The 20,211-nt window shown below is 48.0% G+C and overlaps 1 protein-coding gene across 14 annotated transcripts in view; it reads right to left on the bottom strand.

The window, feature by feature from the left end:
* The window catches only part of IFT122 (intraflagellar transport 122), a 73,558-nt gene that overhangs the window by 29,187 nt on the left and 24,160 nt on the right, over nt 1–20,211 (bottom strand). For 11 of the 14 annotated variants that reach the window (XR_014251407.1, XR_014251408.1, XR_014251409.1 and 8 more), the window contains 8 exons: nt 19,746–19,922; nt 17,673–17,748; nt 11,399–11,590; nt 11,102–11,240; nt 9,693–9,895; nt 8,620–8,757; nt 7,031–7,195; nt 4,717–4,914 (listed from right to left, as the gene is read on the bottom strand). Coding sequence is in view for 11 of the 14 variants with exons in the window: in XM_082415635.1 (XP_082271761.1) it covers nt 4,717–4,914; nt 7,031–7,195; nt 8,620–8,757; nt 9,693–9,895; nt 11,102–11,240; nt 11,399–11,590; nt 17,673–17,748; nt 19,746–19,922 (1,288 nt within the window). In the remaining 3 variants the exon portion in view is untranslated. The remainder of the gene's footprint in view (nt 1–4,716; nt 4,915–7,030; nt 7,196–8,619; nt 8,758–9,692; nt 9,896–11,101; nt 11,241–11,398; nt 11,591–17,672; nt 17,749–19,745; nt 19,923–20,211) is intronic. The other 3 variants (XM_082415638.1, XM_082415640.1, XM_082415631.1) reach the window with 1 other exon arrangement.

The raw sequence follows: 20,211 nt of genomic DNA, 5'->3' as shown, positions 1-20,211 counted from the left end.
TGCAGCAGGCGGGCTCCTTGGTTGTGGCATGCGAACTCTTGGTTGCAGCATGCATGTGGGATCTAGTTCCCTGACCAGGGATTGAACCCGGGCCCCCTGCATTGGGAGCATGGAGTCTTAACCACTGTGCCAGCAGGGAAGTCACTCCGGCTATATTTTAATTAAAAGTCTGTCCCCACAAGGCTGTGCACAACCTGAGGGTGGCGGCGGGGTCGTACTTAACTCCCTCAGTGGGCCCTCAGTCTACGTTTGCTGAAGGAATGAACAACGTTACTGTGAGGAGAGGGGCCTGGGATGGCCTCTTATGAAGAGGGAGGAGAAACCTGCATCTCCAAGAAAGGCTGCCATCTCCTAGTGCCCCAGCCCTGGGAACCTTCCTACCATCCCTCCATCCAGACAGGGCTGCCTCACCATGATACCTGTGAACAGTTCTTAATAACTTCTTTTTTTAGGTTTACTAAGTGCTTTTGGATCGGTCCCAACAGCCCTGTGTAGTAGGTATTACTGCCCCCTGATTACTGCCCGGAGACTGAGAGGGCAACTGACCTGCTAAGGACACAGAAGTGGCACGTGGAAGCCCTGAGGCTGGACCGGGGGCACGCTGACCAGGTTCTGTGCTCCTCCCTGCCATGTGTGTGTGTGTGTGTGTGTGTGTGTATGCGTGTGTGTGTTCTTTCGCACACGAGAACAGGTGTAAGCTGGGCCTGGGTGTCCTCAACAACGAAAGGCCAGTCAGCGTGCTAAAGGGACTGCACCCTTCCTTCTGGCTTCCTGGGCAGTGGAATCGATCAGCCAGTACCTCCGCGCTAATGGTTCCCAAATGTGGAGCTGGAAGAGCTGTTGTGTCCATTTGGGGCCTTTATCTTTGAAATTCCCTACCCCATTTTTTAGCTTTAGAGTTGAAGGAAACTTGTTTCTTTTTAAGCCATTCTCCCCTCTGACAGCAAGACTGCTTCTCAATGCTCACCTTTTCTGCCCTGCCCCCCATCTCTCCTCCCTTCAAGGGGGCAGCAGGGTATGAGGCGGGCAGCAGTTGAGCTAGAACCCCGGCCTGGCTCAGCCACATCCTAGCTGTGGGATTTGGGGTAAACTGATTAGCTTCTGTTACGATGCCCTGCCCAGCCCGCTGGCCACCAGTGCTTTGAAAATGGGAAGGTGCCAGGCGAAAGCGAGCCTGCTCCCTCCCCACTGTGCTTTCTCAGCACAGAAACACAGCTGCTGCTCCTCTCTGTCTTTCCAGACCTTTCTGGGCTCAGATCAACTGTCACCACCTCCCGGAAGCTTTCTCAAACTCCCCAAGAACAACAAGCTTTCCTTTCTAAACTCCTTTGGTGAACAACCTCTGTTCCAATTTAGTTGTTCTGTAGGGTTTGCTATTTAAAGATTGATGATAATAATAATCATAGGAATTGGGCCAGACAAAACTTGAAGGATGGGTGCGTTTAGCTCCACCGCAAGGAAAAGTGAGGCCCGAAGAGTGAAAGGAGCTGCTCCAGGTCACAGCTGGTTTGGACAGCAGAGTCAGAACGCAAAGCCAGTGCTCCTTCCCCTCAACTGCCCCCAAGGCTGAGCCCCGTAAGCGTGGTTCGGGGACTCGGACAAGCACAGCAGAAGCCAGCACAGGACAAATGGTTAACACTCGGGCTTGCCTGGGAGGCACACTCTGAGAACGGGAGTTTTAAAAATATACTGACGGAACAAATGCCCTCGGAGCTCTACTTGATCTCATTGTTGCATTCCAAGCATGAAGTCACCGCCGCCCTAAGAAGCCCGACCAGGGTTCGCCGCCCTACTTGGCAGCCCCAACTAACCAATTCTTGCACAAGATGATGTAAATTTCGAAAGGAAACCAGAAATCCCCAGAGCGGGTCTGCTCTTTCTCCCTCCTCTCTGGGCCAAAGCCACAGGATGGCTGGAGGCAGAGGCGACAGATAAACAGCCTCTGTCTTGAGGCTGCCTTTCCAAACCCTTGGCAGTTGTGACCTGCTGCATCAGCAGGATGGCCTTGGTGCAGCCACGGGGGCTCTGGCTGCTGAATCTGAAGGGCTTGGCTTCAGAGGGAGCCCCACGCTGCCCTGCCGGCTCCTCTTGGTGGCCAAAGCCAGGGAGCAGCAGCAAACTGCATTTATCTTCGAGGTCACGCTGGCAGTCTTGGAGGAAAACTGTCACTCAGCATGGGCTGCCTGGCACGATGGAGGAGGACTGGGTTTCTGGTGGCTGTGGAGCTGGGGCTCGGGATGGGGAGCTCCGCGAGGAAACAGTCCAGCAGGGGCGGTTCTTGCCCCTCCTCCTGCCCTGCTTCCACCCACCTCTCTCCCTTCTTTCTCTGGCTTTCTTTTTGTCTCTCTCCTTTTCCTCAGATCTTAATTCTACTGCCATTTATTGAATAACTGCTCTGTGTCAGGCACTATTAATTCCCGAAGCAATAAGTAACAAGGGTATCATCAGCTTAGAGGGAGAAGCGGACCCCAGCCCCAGCCTTTACAAGAAGCCAAGGCAGGGAGCGCGAGTGAAGGTGAGGTGTCTGGAGGGGGCGCAGACGGATGGAGCCCAGCTGAAGGGCAATCTGGAGACACGTCTACAAATCTTTCACATAGACATGACCTCTGACCCAGCAATTTCACTCCTAGGAATTTATACCAAGGAGCTATACTGGGATTGGTGCAAAGACTTAGCTAGAAAGATGCCCACTATCTACAATAGGGAAAAAGCTGTAAATAGCCATGACCATCGAACAATAGGCGCTGGTTGAGTAAGCTGTGGACGTCATGTGACAGGACAAAAAGCAATCGTTAAAAACAATGGGGGCAGCAGGAAGGGGGTGTGTTTATAACAGAAGGGCAACCTAATACCAGGGATCTCGTGGGCTGATGGCGGAGGTACCACTCACCTACACAGGTGATAAATTTGTACTGTGGTTGCAAACTGTTACCAGCGGGAACACCTCGGCAAGTTGTACAAAGGATCTCTGTATGATTTCCTACAATTACATGTGAACCTACAATCACCTCAGTATTTTTAAATGCTAGAGGAGCACATTTACTAATGTGGAGCCATGTTTCCAGTAGATTGCTAGTGAAAAAGCCAGAATGCTCGTTGATGGCCAATAATTCATACAAAGTGATGGGTCTGCAGTATGTAATGTCAGGTGGATTAGAAGAGGGAGGTAAGGGGAGGCGATCAAAAGTCTTATTTATAATCCACATTCAGTAAAGTAAGTACAGTAAACCAGGTTTCATCTATAGGAGCAATACTTACAGACAGAAGTCACAAAACAGTATTTACAGTATGGTTCCACTTTTGTTTAAAAATGTTTATATAAAATCATATACTCATAATTGCGTATCACACATCTATTATATGTACATATAGAAACAGTCTGGGTGCATATATTCTACAATCTTTAACAGTGATTCTTGGGCTTCCCTGGTGGCACAGTGGTTAAGAATCCGCCTGCCAATGCAGGGGACACAGGTTTGAGCCCTGGTCCAGGAAAATCCCACATGCCGCAGAGCAACTAAGCCCGTGCACCACAACTACTGAGCCTGTGCTCTAGAGCCCACGAGCCACAACTACTGAGCCTGCGAGCTACAACTACTGAGCCTGTGAGCCACAACTACGGAAGCCTGTGCACCTAGAGCCTGTGCTCCGCAACAAGAGAAGCCACCACACTGGGAAGCCCACGCACCACAACGAAGAGTAATGAAGAGTAGCCCCCGCTCGCCACAACTAGAGAAAGCCCGTGCACAGCAACAAAGACCCAACATAGCCAAAAATAAATAAATAAAATAAATAAATTTATTTAAAAAAAAAAAAGAGTGATTCTTGGGAATTTCCTGGTAGTCCAGTGGTCAGGACTTAGTGCTTTCACTGCCAGGGGCCCAGGTTCAATCCTTGGTCGGGGAACTAAGATCCCACAAGCCTCAACGTACAGCAAAAAAAAAAAAAAAAAAAAAAAGTCAAGAGTGATTCTCTCTCGAGGATGGGAAATTGAGGGCTAGCCTCTCCTTGGCGCTTGTCTCTATTTTAAGACAGCTCTACAGAGGGCGCGATTCCCTTGGGGAGAAGACAGGAAGCTGGGGCCGCCGGGGTTAGGCCAGCCCCAACTTGGGTCGTCAATCTCTGCCCTCCTGTCTGTTTCTGCCCTCCCCACCACTCCGTGGCTCTGGACTCCAGCTCGCCCCAACCCCCCCACATCTGTTCTGGCCTCCTCCTGGTTTGAGGGACGGGTGCAGACAGTCCCACGCTCCCTTTCTGGCTCAACAGACCTCGGCTCCTACGCCCCGTCCCACCCATATTCTCTCTCACACGCACACACCACCCCCTCGCACGCCATGCGGACGCCCTGCTGGACTCCCAGCTGGACTCCCAGCTTTGCCAGCTTGTTCCACTCTGTCCCACGCACGGCTCTCAGTAAAACACGCTGTCTGCTGCCAGACAACCTTGCATACCCCTCCCCGCCCCTCCCAGGAAAGGAGGATCAGAAAGAAATGGAGGCTCAGTGAGGTTGAGCTGTTTGCCCAAAGACACGCAGGTTGCAAATGGTGGACATGGGGTTCAGGTTCAAGTCCAGAGTGCCTTCCACGCTGTCACGGCTGCCACTCTAGTCTCTCTCCCCTCTCTCCTCCCCAGTCCCTCCCACGCACCACGAGGAGCCTGGCTTTCCTGGTCTCGTCTGCCCTGCCCCGGCTAAGAGCTGACAGGCTCCCAGGTTACCTGTGGCACCTCCACGGCCGACATAGAAAAGGCGTGGAGGCAGAAGATCCTGGAGCCGTTGTAGCCGACCACGAAGCCCTGCAGCTTCTGCTGGTGCACGGGGAAGGTGCTGGCCTTGATGTTGAGGTAGCCGCCTCCAGAGAAGCAGAGCATGTCCTCACACTGGGTGTTCCAGGCCACACTGTTGGCGTTCGGCTCCTGAGGGACGGGGATGGTGAGGGTGACAGCCCCGGGCGTGGGCACCATTCCTACACTCAGACAAGGACTCCTTTTAAAGCCTGAATCACACTAAGTTGCCAACAGTGGGGTGTAGGGAACGGGGGGAGAAGGGGATCGGACGAAATGGACAGGACACAGAGGCAAGCTCCTCTTTGCACTGCGTGCGTAGGAATTTTTTAATAAGCAAGCATTACTTTTGAAAAAAATATTATTATCCCCAAGTATTAATCATTACATAGTAAGTGAGAAAATCAGCAAGGTGGGTTCTAGTTCTATTAAGGAATAAATATACAAAGCTAGTCATGGAAGAAGGTTTAAAGGGGTATATTCCAAAGAATTAACAGGGATTGTTTGAAGGTGGGTGGAATTGTGGGTAATTTTTGTTTTCTACATTTTCTGTTTGTCCATGAAATTTTCTTTTGGTCCATGAACATCTATTGTTTTTTATAATAAGAAAAAGAACAGTGAGTTATTTTTAAAATTAGAAAATAATATATTCTCTCTGCATTGACAATTCACACATGTAAAAACTACAGTCGCCCTGGGAGGCACCCCTCCCCCCCTCACTTCCCCTCCAAAGTTTTCTGCTCAGCTCTGGGGCCCCAGGGACCAGCAGATGGTCATACCTTTCCACCTAGAATCTGTTACAATGCCTGAATCGTTTATAATGAGCATGGATTACTTTTATAATGAGAAAAAAACAATATAGCTGTTTTTGCTTGCAGGGGGCCGGGGCAGCTGAGAGGAGAAAAAAAGATAGCTGGGAATGTTTGTGTCCCCTGGCAAGCCTGGAGAATTACCTTCCCTGGCTGCCTGCAGAACCCTCAGTGGGGACTGGGAAGGACACACACCCTTCCACTCCTTCAAGGCTCAGGCGCAGATTCACAACTGGGGGCCTGCTAACCTACCTCCAGGGGGTGGGTGTTCAGTCTGGAGAGAAGAGACGTAACACCGAAGGCCCTATTTTGTGCCAGGCACTGAGCTAGGTTCCATGGTACCTTATTGAGCCCAGCAGCAATTCTGTGAGGGGGCAAGTACTAGTTGCATGTTAGAGGTAAGGAGAAATTGAGGCTCAGAGAGGTTCACTAACTTGCTTGAGATCACACAGTAAGTGATGACGGCAGAACTGGAGGCAGGTCTGTCTGAAGGCACAGCCTGTGCTCTTTCTTTCCTTGAAACCACTCTGCCTCCCGGTGATGGGGGCGAGTTGTTATGGGGGAGTCGCCTTGGGCTAGTGGTAGCCAGGTGTCCCCTTCCAAACGACCGAGGCCGCACCCCTCTGCCGTGCCGATTCTGCTGCCGAGGACAAGGAGGAGCCCTGATAAAGGGTCCTCAATCTGCCCATGACACAGGGAAACCTGCAGTGGCTGAGGAAGCCAGTCAGGGGAGGGTTTAGCTCTGGGGGGAACCCGCCTCAGGCAAATGGCCCTGACCGCTTACAAAGCCCTAAAGAGGCAAAGAGCAGCGCCGAGTCCAGCAGAAAGCCAGCGGGCGCTGGGCACGGAGCCTGTGGGCGCTCTTCTCCGGGCACACCCCTCCTCCAGCCACAGGACCAAGCAGTGTGTAAGCAACGACTGTCCCCCACACACTCCACCTCCTGTTGGCTCTTACAGCATCCCTGGGAAACAGCAGAGGAAGGGCTGCCCCCATCCCTTCCCTTCTTTTAGATGACAAAACCGGTCCTGTTTCCTGACCGTGTCTCAGGGCACTCGCAGACACTGGCAGGCCTCCAGCCGGTGAGCAGCAGACTTTTTCAAAAGAATCATCTTCACATTAAAACACCTACTGAGAGTCCACCTATGAGCCCCACTTAGACTGACTATTATTCACTTACTGCTCACAGTAACCTCATAAGAAAGGTGTAACTTGCCCACCTTACCTGTGAGGAAACCGAAGTCCACGAGGCTCGCCCAGCTCCCGCCGCTCACGTGCGAGGCGCAGGCTGGGCCCGGCCTCTCGGACTCTGCGCTGCCGTGCGTTCCCCACACCCCACACCTCACTGCTCTCCCCGGAGGCCCGCCTGGGAGCCAGAGTGTGAGCCCTTCCTGCAGGGTCTCTAGGCAAGGACCTCGTCCTGGGCACTCTTGGGGGTCACCTGAAACAGCAGCTCCTTGGTGTGGATGTCATACACCAGGCACGTGTCGTTTTCATCCACCACGGCCAACTTGTTGCGGGAGGCGCTCATGTCCAGGCAGCGCACGGCTGTGGCCTGCTTTAGCAGGACGATGGCAAAGAGACTGTCCACAAAGATCTTCAGGATCTGGCAAAATTTCAGAGGAAAACTGTGAGTCCCCATGGCAACAACACCCTGGAGCACCGCCAGGCCGTTGGAACCCATGTGCTCTACAAGAACAACTCCCACTAACTTCACCAGAGGCTCTGTGCGGAGAAAAGGACCCATCAAAAGAAAGAGAACAGGGCTTTCTCCATAGGAGACCGGGAGTGTGGTCCGTCAGAGGCCGCCAAGGTAATGACAGTCCCCAAGACACGACCAACTCACTTGAATGTCTGCTTGACTGGGGACTATTAACAACATTACCCAAACTGCAGGGTTAGGAGACACCATCTAATGAGAGCTGAGTCACAGACTACCACGGGAAGAGGCGCCTGTAAACACTAACAAGACATCTGGTGTAGCCACAGCAAGATGACGACGATGAAGATGCTGGTGGTGGGGATGATGATAATTTTGATGATGGAGTTGATGATGTACATAGCTATCAGTTATTGACCATTTTTGACAGCCCTGTGAAACATGTGGTATTCTCTTCATTTGTAAAACCTGAGCCTCAGAGAGGTGAAGTGACTTGCCTAGGATCACACAGCTAGTGAGTAGCTACGGATGAACATGACCCCAGGTCCACCTGCCCACAAAGCCCATGCTCTCCAGCCTCGCGCCGGAAGTGACAGCTGACAGAGAGGAGGAAGCTGGCTTTCCTTCCCTGTGGTGCTGCTACGCTGTGGCCCCTGCCAATCTCAACTTCCATGACTTCCGTCCCCAGGAAAGGCCTAACAAGGCTCAGCCACAAGCCATCTGCTAGACAGCTTGACTCTCAGGCTAATGCAGTTATATTGCAGTTATATTTTCCCTTTCAAATTTCCATGTAACCCACTTAGAACTTTCTTCTTTTGAGCAAAGAACACACACACACACACACACACGCACACATAAATCTGCTTAACTTTTTGTAACCTAGATTTTCCACATCTATTTGAGCAAAGGGCCCATTTGTCTTAAACATCTAGTAACAGCCTGAGGACTAGCACCCTCTGGGATACAAGCTAGAACACATGCCTTGACCCATGCATTGCTCTAACAGGGACCTGACCTAAGGAACGAGCTCTGCCTTCCTCTCTAGCAAGACACTGAAACTGAATCTCTAACAAGTCTCCCACCTTCTGGGTGACCTTAAATCCACTAACCCACTCTAGGGCAGCCCAGAGGCTGCAGGGCCGACTCTGTCAGAACTCGGCATGCTATGAGTCGGAGCATCTTTGGCCTGAAGCTGTCCTCATAAAATGGAACTCTGGGAGGCCCTCCAATGTGCCTGGGGCGGGGGGTGAGGTGAGGCGGGGGAGCCCTGTTCCTGCCCCGGGGAACCCACCTCAGGGTCACAACCAGTCTGGTCGCCAGTGTCTGCCTGCAGATAATCAGCCTGATGGGAGACGCGAGGGAGCGCTCACCTGTCCGTTCTTCAGGCCGACTAACAGACCCTCCCGTCCTGGGGGGCCGCCGATCACCTTGATGTAGCGAATGAGAGACTCCATCTGCCACTCCCGCTCCTTCACTCCGCTGAAGGACAGGCACTGCAGCCGCTTCTCCTAGAAAGCAAGTGCAGCTCTGCGTGATATTCAACAGAATAAGCATGCCCAGCCCTCCCAAGGAGGTCTGCCTGCACCTAAGGGATGAAAAATACCTACACACTCAGTACCTACTGAACCCCATCTAGACCCCATGCCTGGCACCACTACCCCTGCACACAAGTTTTCCCCACGAAGCCCAGCTCAGCTTCAGTTCTTGAGCAGACCTCCAGGAGGCCACAGCCAGAGGCAGCATCCAAAAGCACAGCTTTTTGCCACATCTATCCTATAACCTGCGGTACCCCTAAACTGCCTGAAGTTCTAGATTTTTAGAGAGATTTTAATAGTATTTTACATCCAGTGATTCCTAAAGGATTTCTTCCATTTTATCACTTCCAACAGGCCTAGTTTCTTGAAACCAAATCCACCTCTACTTCCAAGAAATTGCTGGGCTGGCCTTCTCTTAAAGTCTTTCCAAACCCTCCTGGCGTTGACCTAGACATTTCTAGGAAGCTCTAAGTTGAGAAATTTTTTTCTGTGAAAAAAGTTCTCAGAAGTAAAATTTCCTTTACGACTGTGAGTTGATATCATAAATTTTTTTGTTGTTTAACTGAAAGTTATCACAAATTTTTAGGTGTATATGTTTACCAAAAAATATTGATCTTCCTTTTGTGGGATATCAACGTATGCTTTAAGTCATTAAAATATATATACAACCCCAGTTTAACAAAGTGCTTTGCAATACAAAAAAGTATTCTCCAGTTTATGGCCCATGACTTTCTGGTAGAGTGTGACTCATGTAGATGCCAATAAAATGCAAGCAATGAATAGCCACTGAGCTTGACGGAAAGGGACTTGCTTCCTAGTGACCAATTTTAAAGCTGTGAGTTGGGTACCCCACTCTCGGAGGAAGCATGAAGCGGATGCGGCCCACCCTCCCAGCCACCGCTGCCCACCTGGCAGAGGATGATGTGGTCAGCACACACCACCAGGAGGTTACATTCAAACTTCCTAACAATCTTCTCCTTCACCCGGTACCGCATGTCCAACGAGTCATCTGAATACAACTCGTAGATGAGTATTTTCTCGGGCAGTTGGATAGCTAATCGATTTTTGTAGATGGCAATTTTCTTGACAAGCTCTTTGCATTTAATCCGAACTGTCAAAGAGAAAAAACAAACAAACAAACAAAAAACCAGCTCTACCAAGAGGCTGTTGAGTAAGGTAGAAGGCAGAGAAATTAAAAGCCATCATTTAGTTACTGCTATTGGCAATTAAAGGAGATACTCTCATCAAAAAATCTTTACAGAGTGTCTAATATGTACAATCAGCTCTGCTAAACTGAGATCCAAAATTGTATACAATGTTTGTGGTCCAAAGATTACAAATGGCTATGGAAAGTAAAATTCTTTGTGCTACCACCACTTGCTGAATATAAATCTAATCTCCTCTGCATGGCACTAACGGCCCCTGACGATCGGGAGCCCGTCCGGGTAACGGCCCACACCTCTGGCCACTTCCCACCCACCACCCTTGACAACAGGGAACCAAAGGTAGTTTCTGGTACACACTAGGGTCTCACACTCTTGCTACAGACCAGGTGGAGAAAATGTCCTCAGGAAGGAAACCGGGGAGCTACCCAAGTAGCTACACCCTCATCATCACAGCTGGAATCTTCAACCAGAGGTGGTGCTCCCAGATGAGGACCAGAGGATGCCACCTGAATCTGCAGGACAACCCTCGACCTGGATCCCTACCCACAGGCCCCCAGCAGTGTGCTGTGGCCAGCACATCTGGATACGAATGCACTTGAAGTCAGTGCATTGAACCAGCATGGCCACTTGGGTGGACAGGGGAGGAGACTGACTACACTAGGCCTGGAACCCTGATCTTCTGACCAAGCCTGTGCAACCCACTGCCTGCTTATCTCTGGGAGAAGGACCCGCCAGGAGGCGAGTGGAGACGGAGCTGACGGAGCAGCACCCCCGAAGCGACTGTGACCAGAGAGGATACAGGTCCACAGAGACCCATGCAGGTCAGCCCCAAGCCCCAGCGCTAACTTGTGAGACGTTATCCTCCTTAGCCAGGGGGTCCACGTTCCCCTTAGTATTATCTGCCAAATTTTCTGAGTCTGTGCTTTTTTCTTTTTCTTTTTTTTTTGCAGAGAGGGTTTATTGTTTTCACAGACATCTACATCCTCTCCACACCCCACCACAAAAAAAAAAAGCAAGAGCTGGTGGTCCAGCGTGTTTCCAAAAGACCAAGGAGAAACATTTCCTACCATTTCATTCGCCCTGTCAGGAGCCCTCTCAACCTGCCCCTCTTCCCAGTGTCGGAGGGCAGAGGGGCCATACCTGCCTTTTACCTTTCTGCTCGGTGATCAGGTGCTGCACGATGACATCAGTCATGCTATCCCTGTAGGCATATCGGTCCTTGTAGAGTCCGTGGACTGTGCTGAAAATGAGCTGGTAGAAGGAAATGGTGCCATCCTGGCAGCCTACCACCTGCAGAGAAAGAGAGTGTCAATTCCCAGCTCTCTGTGGAGAAAGAGTCGACCCTCCCGCTTGTCAGGAACGAGCGTCAATGATCTGACTGGCTAAACATGGCTGATGTTCAGTGACTACTCTGGCAATGGCCCATCAAATGAACTCCCCCTTCTTACCACATAGTTGGAATCGGGTTTCACTTTACACGTCCACACCCAGGAGTTCTGCTCCCCAACAGTCCCGAGGCGCACTCCATCCTTGGTGAAAAGGGATACTTGCTTGTCTGACCCCCCCAGCAAAATGTACTCCCCTTTAGTAAAGTAGCTGATGCAGCAGGGATCAAAGTTCAGTGACCGATCCTTCCCAATCTGAGGAAAGAGAACACACCAAGGGAGATCTACTTCTGAATTCATAATAATCACAGCAAAATCAGGGGCTTTTCCCTCCAACTTTTAGAGGGAGCTGGGAAGACTGGGAAGAGCTGGCCAGCACTCTCCCGTGTGTGACTGATTCCGTCACGAACGCAGGCCAGCGCTCTGGAGCACCCTACCTCTCCCCTCCACACAGCCCCATCCTCCAGTGTCTTCCGCAGTCCCACCCAGCTGCTCCAGGGGTGTGTCTCAGCTCCTCAGCCCATCTGCACCCGGGATGGTCTTTCTCCCATAGGCCTTCCTCCGCACGTAGCCTTTACTAGGACTCAGGATTCCCCTCAGCTTCTTTTCTTTTTCTTTCCTTTTCCTTCCTCCCTCCCTCCCTTCTTTCCTTTCTTTTTTTCTATTTCACAAGACTAAGTCCATTCAATTTTCTAAAAACTGTCCTTTATTCTGAAACTACACTCATCCTAACTTCTCTTTATAACAACCTTATTGAGGAATTTCACATACCATACAATTCACCCACTTGAAGTGTACAATTCATTGGCTTTTAATATATTTGAAGTTGTGCAACCTTCATCACTAATTCTGGAACATTTCCAACACCCCAGAAAGAAACCCTGTACCTGGTAGCAGTCAATCCCCATTCCCTCCTCTTTCCATCCCCAGGCAACCACTAATCTACTTCCCGTCTACAGATTTGCCTATTTTGTACATTTCATATAAATGGAATCATAGAATATGTGACCTTCCGTGACTGGTTCACTCTTGTTGTAGTAGGTGTCAGTACTTCATTCCTTTCCATTGCTGGATAATAGTCCATTGTATGGATAGTCCCCATTTTATTTATCCATTCATCAGTTGATGGACATTTGGGTTCTCCCTATTTTTGGCTATTATGAATAATGCTGATACGAATATTTGTGTACACATTTTTGTGTAGACATATGTTTTCATCTTTCTTAGATACACATACCTAGGAGTAGAACTGCTGGGTCAGATAGTAACTTCATGTTTAACTTTTTAGGAACTACCAGACTTTTTTAAAGTGGCTGGCTGTACCATTTTATATTCATATCAGTAGTAAATAAGGGTTCCAATTTCTCCATCCTACTGGGTGTGAACTGGTGTCTCATTGTGAATTTGATTTGCATTTCCCTGGTAGCTAATGATGTTGAACATCTTTTCATGTGTTTACTGGCCACAAGTATATCTTGCTTGAAGAAACGTCTATTCAGATCCCTTTCCCAGTTTTTAATTAGGTTGTCTTATTATTGAGTTGTAGGAGTTTTTTACATATTCTAGATGCAAGTCCCTTATCAGATAAACGATTTGTAAAAATTCTCTCCCACTCTGTGCACTGTTTTTTCACTTTTGATGGCGCCCCCTCTGCTTTCAGGATGAAGGTCAAGCTCCTGAGCTCTGTTCCCAAGATCCTTCTCTCAGCCAAAATGAATTTCTTCTAGTTTCCTGAGTGGCCCATGCTCCTGCAATCCTCCGTGATGACACAGGTGCCATTCTCCACACCACCCCAGCCCTGGCCAAGAGTGCCCTTTCCCTCTTCTTCTCTGCCAGGTGTCATCTCCTCCAGGAAGCATCCCCCAGTCTCCCTGCCCACCCAAGGCCTAATTAAGAGCCATCTCCCTGTGCTCGCCTCTCCCACAGCACTTCTCTCACTGCTCTGTAGTTGCACATTTAACTCGATGTCTCCCCACTAAAGCCCACGCTCCTCATTGTCACCTGAGTCCTTTGCTGCCCCTGAGTGTGCCTTCTGTGACAAAAGACTATTTATTATTATTATTATTAAACTAATAATCACTTTATTATAGAAATAACTCTAAAATCCTGGTTTCTCAAGTTTTGTTCAACTTACAAATATTTGTTCAACTTACAAATATTTTCCTATTTATAAACCTAGTAAAAATAAGCAACCAACTGAAAAGGAGTCTTTCATTAAACTTTACGGAATTCAATTTTGAACAGACCATAAAATCCCTTAGTCTCCTTTACAACTTAGTTAATTCCCTTAAACTAATTTAAACTGCAATTATTAACTTAATATATTCAATTTTCCTTTTTAAGAATTTCAAATGCCTAATAACCAAAAGTTCCCCTCGTACTTACATAATGACAGTAGCTCTAATGAGAAAACTAAAAAATCGTATGAGTGATGGCACGGAAGGCTTGCAGCTGCTGGTAATGCTCACTAGTTGCCACTGGACCAACTCTCCTACAGGTAACAACTGTAAACTCTGAACCAACTATAAACTACAACCACCTGGAGGCACTGGAGAGCAACCAGAAGCAGAAAGAGACTTAAGACACAAATGCATCTGGAAGAAGGGAATGGCATTAGGTGAGTTTCTCATTTTTTTAATGGCTTTTTGCCTGAGGGCAGCCACTGTCTGTGACCGGATGGATGAGCACAGAACTTGGAGTGACCACAGCAGCTTGCAATTGAGGTGGGAAACCCCAGAAAAGAGACAGATGCAGAGGGGGAGCCCCAATCCTGCACATACACTGCTGAATATCTGGAGCCCCTTGAACTACACACGCCACGTGTGGGGCAGATGCCAAGCAGTCTAGCAAAGGCTGAAGAGCTGAACAGAGACTCCAGCTGCTGCCCACACTGGAAAGGTACAATTTAAATATTGAGTCCAGCAAAGTTAACTACCTGCTTAAGGGAAAGAAAAAAAAACTACACAATAATCTTAAGAGGAACATGACAGATGTTCCCTATGCTGTATCCTTCACAATGTTCAGAATATAACCCAAAATTCCCAAAAGCAGAAAAATGTGAACCATATTCAAGAGAAAAGACAACCAATAGAGACTGACCCCAAGATGATTCAGAATTTAGAATTAGCAGATGAGAATTTAAAAATAGCTATTTTAGGGAATTCCCTGGCAGTCCAGTGGTTAGGGCTCTGAGCTTCCACTGCAGGGGGCACGGGCTCGATCCCTGGTCAGGGAACAAATATGCCGCATGCCATGAGGCACAGCCAAAAAAAAAAAAGAAAAAAAAAAGCCATTATAACTATGGTCAAGAATATAAAGGAGGACTTCCTTGGTGGCGCAGTGGTTAAGAATCCGCCTGCCAGTGCAGGGGACACGGGTTTGAGCCCTGGTCCGGGAAGATTCCGCATGCCATGGAGCAACTAAGCCTGTGCACCACAACTACTGAGCCTGCACTCTAGAGCCCGGGAGCCACAACTACTGAGCCCGCATGCCACAACTACTGAAGCCCACGCACCTAGAGCCCGTGCTCTGCAACAAGAGAAGCCACCGCAATGAGAAGCCCATGCACCACAACAAAGAGTAGCCCCACTCGCCGCAACTAGAGAAAAGCCCGTGCACAGCAATGAAGACCCAGTGCAGCCAAAAAAATAAATAAAAATAAATAAATTAATTTAAAAAAAAGAATATAAAGGAAAATACACTTGTAATGAATGAACAAATACAAAAGAAGAGCTAAATAGAAATTCTAGAGCTGAAAAATACAATAACTGAAACAAAAATTCACTGGATGGGCTTAAGAGAAATATTACAGATGACAGAAGAGTCAGTGAAGTTGAAGACTGAGAAACAGAAATCCTCCAATCTCAAGATTAGAGGGGAAAAAAAAGATTTAAAAAATGAACAGGGCCTCAGTGACCTGGAGAACAATATCAAAAGGTCTAACATGTATAACTGGAGTCCTAGAAGGACAGGAGAGAATGAGGAAGAAAAGTTATTTGAAGAAATAATAACCAAAAAATTTTCCATATTTGGTGAAATAATAAAGACATAGATGTAGAGCATCAAGAAGCTCAGTGACCTCCCCCACAATCCCAAGCCAGAAAATATAGTAAATCTCTTTAACATTCCAACATTGCTTAGGTACTTAATAAAAATGTCTTTTATCTTTCAGTTTAAAATTGGAAGAATAAGGGAGTTTGCTTCCACTGCCATGGGCCTGGGTTCAATCCCCGGTCGGGGAACTAAGATCCTACAAGCTGTGCAGCATGGCCAAAAAAAAATTGGAAGAATAAAATTGATTACTAGATTATGTCTTTTAAATGGTCATCATAAGACAAATCTGATAGAGATTCTAATAGGGATTCTAGTACCAGTCTGCCTGGGTTCCAATCCAGGCTTGACCACTAACTAAACTGTGTGTCTTTGGGCAATTACTGAACCTCTCTGTGCCTCAATTTTCTTAGATGTAAAGCGGTGATAATAGTATCTATCTCATAGAGTTGTTATAAAGATTAAAAGAATTAACCTTATAAAGAGTTTATACAATGCCTGAAACTCAATAAATGTTAGCTATTGTCATTATTAAGCCAGATCCCCTTAAACATTACAAACACTTAAAATGCCAAAAGTACACATTATACCTAAGCCTAACACAAAAGTATAGATTTGATCTACTTCATCACCGTATATTTAATTCTAAATCTTCCCAGATTTAGAAGACACTTACCCACTGAGGAAACAATTTTACTGTCCCAAACAAGTTATCTCAGCAGAGTGAGGTTGTTTATCATTCAAAAACTCAGGGTCACAACATGAGCTCTGGAGCTGCATACATGTAAGATATCTCCCATGGCCTGGCCCCCACGCTGAGCTCTTCTTTGTGGTTACTATAGCAACGAGACCCCTTCCCTGTGTAGTGTGGATTTTTGTTCCCATGAACTTCCAATACCCACACCCGATGTCCACTACACAGTAGATATGCAATAAATATTTGTTGAATGATGATGTACACACATTAAGTGGAGGAACAGATAGTGCCAGGGCTAGATTCAAGATGATAAAAATGAGGGTTTGGGGAAATCAGCCATGGGAAACTGAGAAAACACTCCTTATTTTTTCTTTACTTAATTATAAAAGAAATGACCAACAGTAAGATAAGGTAGAAGAAATGGCCCCAAAGGTAGGCTACACATACCTGGAACCTTTCCCTTCTAGCGTGACATTTTTTGAGGAGTAAGGATGTTGTTAAACAAAGGCTCCATTGAACAGGCTGTAATTCTCACCTGCTTGTATGTGGTTCAAGCCACCCCCACTACTTTCGCTCTAATCCTCAGTGTCTTCTGCCTACTAACAGATTTTCCTACTACCAGGCTCTATCTTAATCCACCCTCCACAGAAACAAGGAAATCTTCTGAAATGGGAATCTGACCAGCTCACTCCCTACCTGGATCTATGGCTCCTGAATACTTACAGCAGATGATGTTCAAACTCCTTATTCTCACTAGTCAGGTCCTTTACAATCATGTCCCCATCTTCCTTTCTAGCTCCATCTTTGTCCACAAGCCTGGGGATCCAGTCCCCCTGAACAAATCACTGTCGCCTGAACCGTCACATATTTTCATTCTTCCCTGCCTTTGCAGATGCTATTTCCTCTGCCTGAAACACCATTCCCACTGTCCTCTGCCTAGCGAACTCCTGCTTGTCCTGCTCAAAGCTCACCTCTACAAAATCTCCGGTCTCCACCAAGCAGTGCTGCCTTCTTTTTTTGTGTCCCTATAGCTGTCTATGTGTACAATTCTCTCTCATGCCACGGATCACACTGCACGGGGACTGCTGGCTATCCCCACCAGCCTGTGAGCTCTCGCAGAGCAGAGGCATTGACTTACACAGCGCTATGTCAGCAGCTCCTAATAGGTGAAGGGCTGGCCTAGCGGCTGCTCATAACTGTTCACAGGGTGAATAAATCAAATACAGGAACGTAGGGTCATGACTGGAACCAAGACTTTACAGACCAAGCTGCGTTTCAATCCCAGGTGTCATCATTTACTAGCAGTGCGAGACCTTGGACATAATATTTATTTCACCGCTCTAAGTATTATCTACTCATTTCTAAAAAGTTGATCAAAGTACCTACTTCAAAAGGTTTTGTAAGAATTAAATGAGATAAAGTATGCATAGCACTGAGAACTGAAGCTGGTATCACAGTAAGTGCTCAATAAACAGGAGCTAACAAAAATAATGTACAATTATTATTAATACAATCTCCAAACATGAAAATACACTAAAACAGGCACGACCGAAACTGTTTCTCCCATCGGGCTTGTACAGAGCTACATACCTGTTTTCCACTCAGCTGGTAGAAGGAAAGTTTCTGTCCCCAGTCAGCTACAGCCAGGATGTCATTATGTTCCTCTCTAATCAACAGAAGACAAAAAAGGTTACGTGGGGCCATGGCCTGCTCAGGAGTGTAGCCCTCATCAGCATCTACATCTCAGTGTAGTCTGAGAGTTTAACAAACAACAGGAAAAAGAAAGCCCTGGCCAGGCTGTCAGATTGCCAAATGTTGGACAAGAGCACAGAGGCCAAAAGTTGTAATGTGGGCCTACCCATCAATCAGTCCAATGGGAAGGGGCCAGGTGAGATTCAGCCCTCCCGGGATGTTATTTCACTGAATGCCCTACCACTCAGGTGCTCGTGGTGCCAAGACACTGCCACAATGAAGACGTGAAACCTCTCATTTCAGTTTCCTCAGAGCAAAGCTAAGAAACAGCAAGGTTGCAGATCCAAGAGTGCTGCTCTCTTACACACTATAAAACATGGGGAGACGGTGGGGAGGTACGTCTTCTGCGCTGGGAAGGCATGGATCGTCGGATTTTTTTAATGGACAGAGGGGAACTTGGCTTGCTTCTCCTCAAGAGGGAAATTAACACCTAAAACTAGGTGCTCTCACAGTTGGGGTTTTTGCACAGGTGAAAAGGTTGACTGGATCTAAAAAATAAATAAATAATGAAAAAGACCAACAACTGTCTTTGAAACTGAGTGCCTATCAGGATCAGTGTCTAGGAACTGGGGCTGTAGGACCAGCACAGGAGAAACCTCCTCAGCTAAGGCTGGGGATCAGGCTACTCAGGAATCTAGTTCAAGAGAGAGACATTCCCAGCCCTAGAGTCTTGGTCTTAACCCACCTAACGTTGCCTCCTCTTTGTTTACTAATTCTAGCTTTTTGAGCCCAGGGCCTTGTGGTCATCGGGCAGCACCATGAGATATGCAGGCAAAGCATGGTGTAGCCCTATCTGCAAAACCCAGCCAAGAGTGGCAAAATAGCACTAATTCGTAACTAAGGGAAAAAAGACAAAGATGGAGAGGGATGGAGGGGACCCACAGGTGAACTTTGTGTGAATGGCACTGAAATCCAAACACGATCCAGAGGCCCAGGCTACAGTGAGCCCTCTTGGGGAGACCACATACAGCTCTGGGCCGGGTTCAGCCCCATGAGCTGGATGGGTGGTTTTCAACCTTCTTTTCCCCTTTTTTACCCCTGGCAGTGGGACTCCTTACCAAAACAAAAACTTGTGCTAACAATTAAAGGGTCTGCTCTGGCTGAAGCACAGATAGGGACCTGAAACCCTCCCTTTCCTCCCTTCCTTGTCCCCCACCTCCCACCTTCTTTTTCCAAGGAACCCCAGGCACCACAGAACACAGTCTGAAAAGTCCTAAGCTCGATCACTTTTGCCCAATCAGAATATCCTAGCTCCCGCACTCCAGCCTGCAGTGTTTTCCCTGCAGGTAACCTCGACCGAAGAGAAGGAAGGACGGCTAGACAGCGAGGATTTGGCGTGAGGACTGTGGGTAAGATGGGGTCTCCTCTCTGACACGTGTCCTAGCAAATACAAGGTGAGGTGCGGCGTGGAAACAGGCTAAGAAAGTGTCCAGTAAGAGAGGAAGTGTTCACTGAACTCCTGTGCGGCCGGCCATGCCAAGGGCACACGAGGCAGGCACTAAAAATCATGTTTCTCAAAGGACCTCTAATGTCACCGGAAAGAGTTCACTATGATGTTAAGTGGAAAAAAAGGAAGTAGGATATGATTTGGTTCATTACATGAATACACTAAAAGCCTGAGGGGAAATACACTAAAATGCTAACAGTGGTTTCCTCAGGGGATGGGGTTTTATAGAAAAGTCAAACTTTCTCTCTTAGACTTTTCAGCATTTCCTAAAGTCTCACAAAGAAGAATTTTATAACTCACAAGTTTTGAGGGAGTGTCCCCCTTGCTGGGGGAGCTTTCACCAGCAACACCCCCGCCCCCGGTGCCTTTCAGAAAGGAACTTCGGAGCAGCACCTGCCCCAGCAGGTCTACGCTGGGGGCTGGACCCTTCCAAGGAGGGTTCTCGCTCCTCGGGACACACTCACAAGTTGTCGTCCCTGGGACTGTCGTCCTCTTCCTCTGGCTCTTCCTCCTCTGCCTCACTACCCTGACTACTGTACACTGCTGACTTCAGAGTGGAAGGGATTTCCTGAAAATATCTGTTGACAATGACTTCCTCGGCATCCTCGTTCTCTCTGTTCATCCAGAAACTCTGCCATCGGCTGCAGACAGTAAGTGATTGTTCACAGTCACATTGCCTAGAACTACACTAAAGCTGTAATTTCAAAACCTGTCAAGGAGCCCCTGAACCCCGCCCGGAAGAGGAGAGCAACCAGGTGCACTGGGTGTCCCGCTTCTCATGAATTAAAAATGGCACCCTGAAGCCACAAAGTCATCTGTGGCCACAAAAATCAAACAGCAGGAACTCTGGGGCAGGCTAATGGCCTCTGAAGGCATTAGACATACATGGTACAGCCCTGGGCTGGACAAAATTATTCAGGAAGAAGCGTA

Source organism: Balaenoptera physalus (genome assembly GCF_965194825.1).
Source record: "Balaenoptera physalus genome assembly, chromosome: 11".
NCBI classification, from domain to species: Eukaryota; Metazoa; Chordata; class Mammalia; order Artiodactyla; family Balaenopteridae; genus Balaenoptera; species Balaenoptera physalus.
This window is presented reverse-complemented; position numbering and strand designations above follow the sequence as displayed.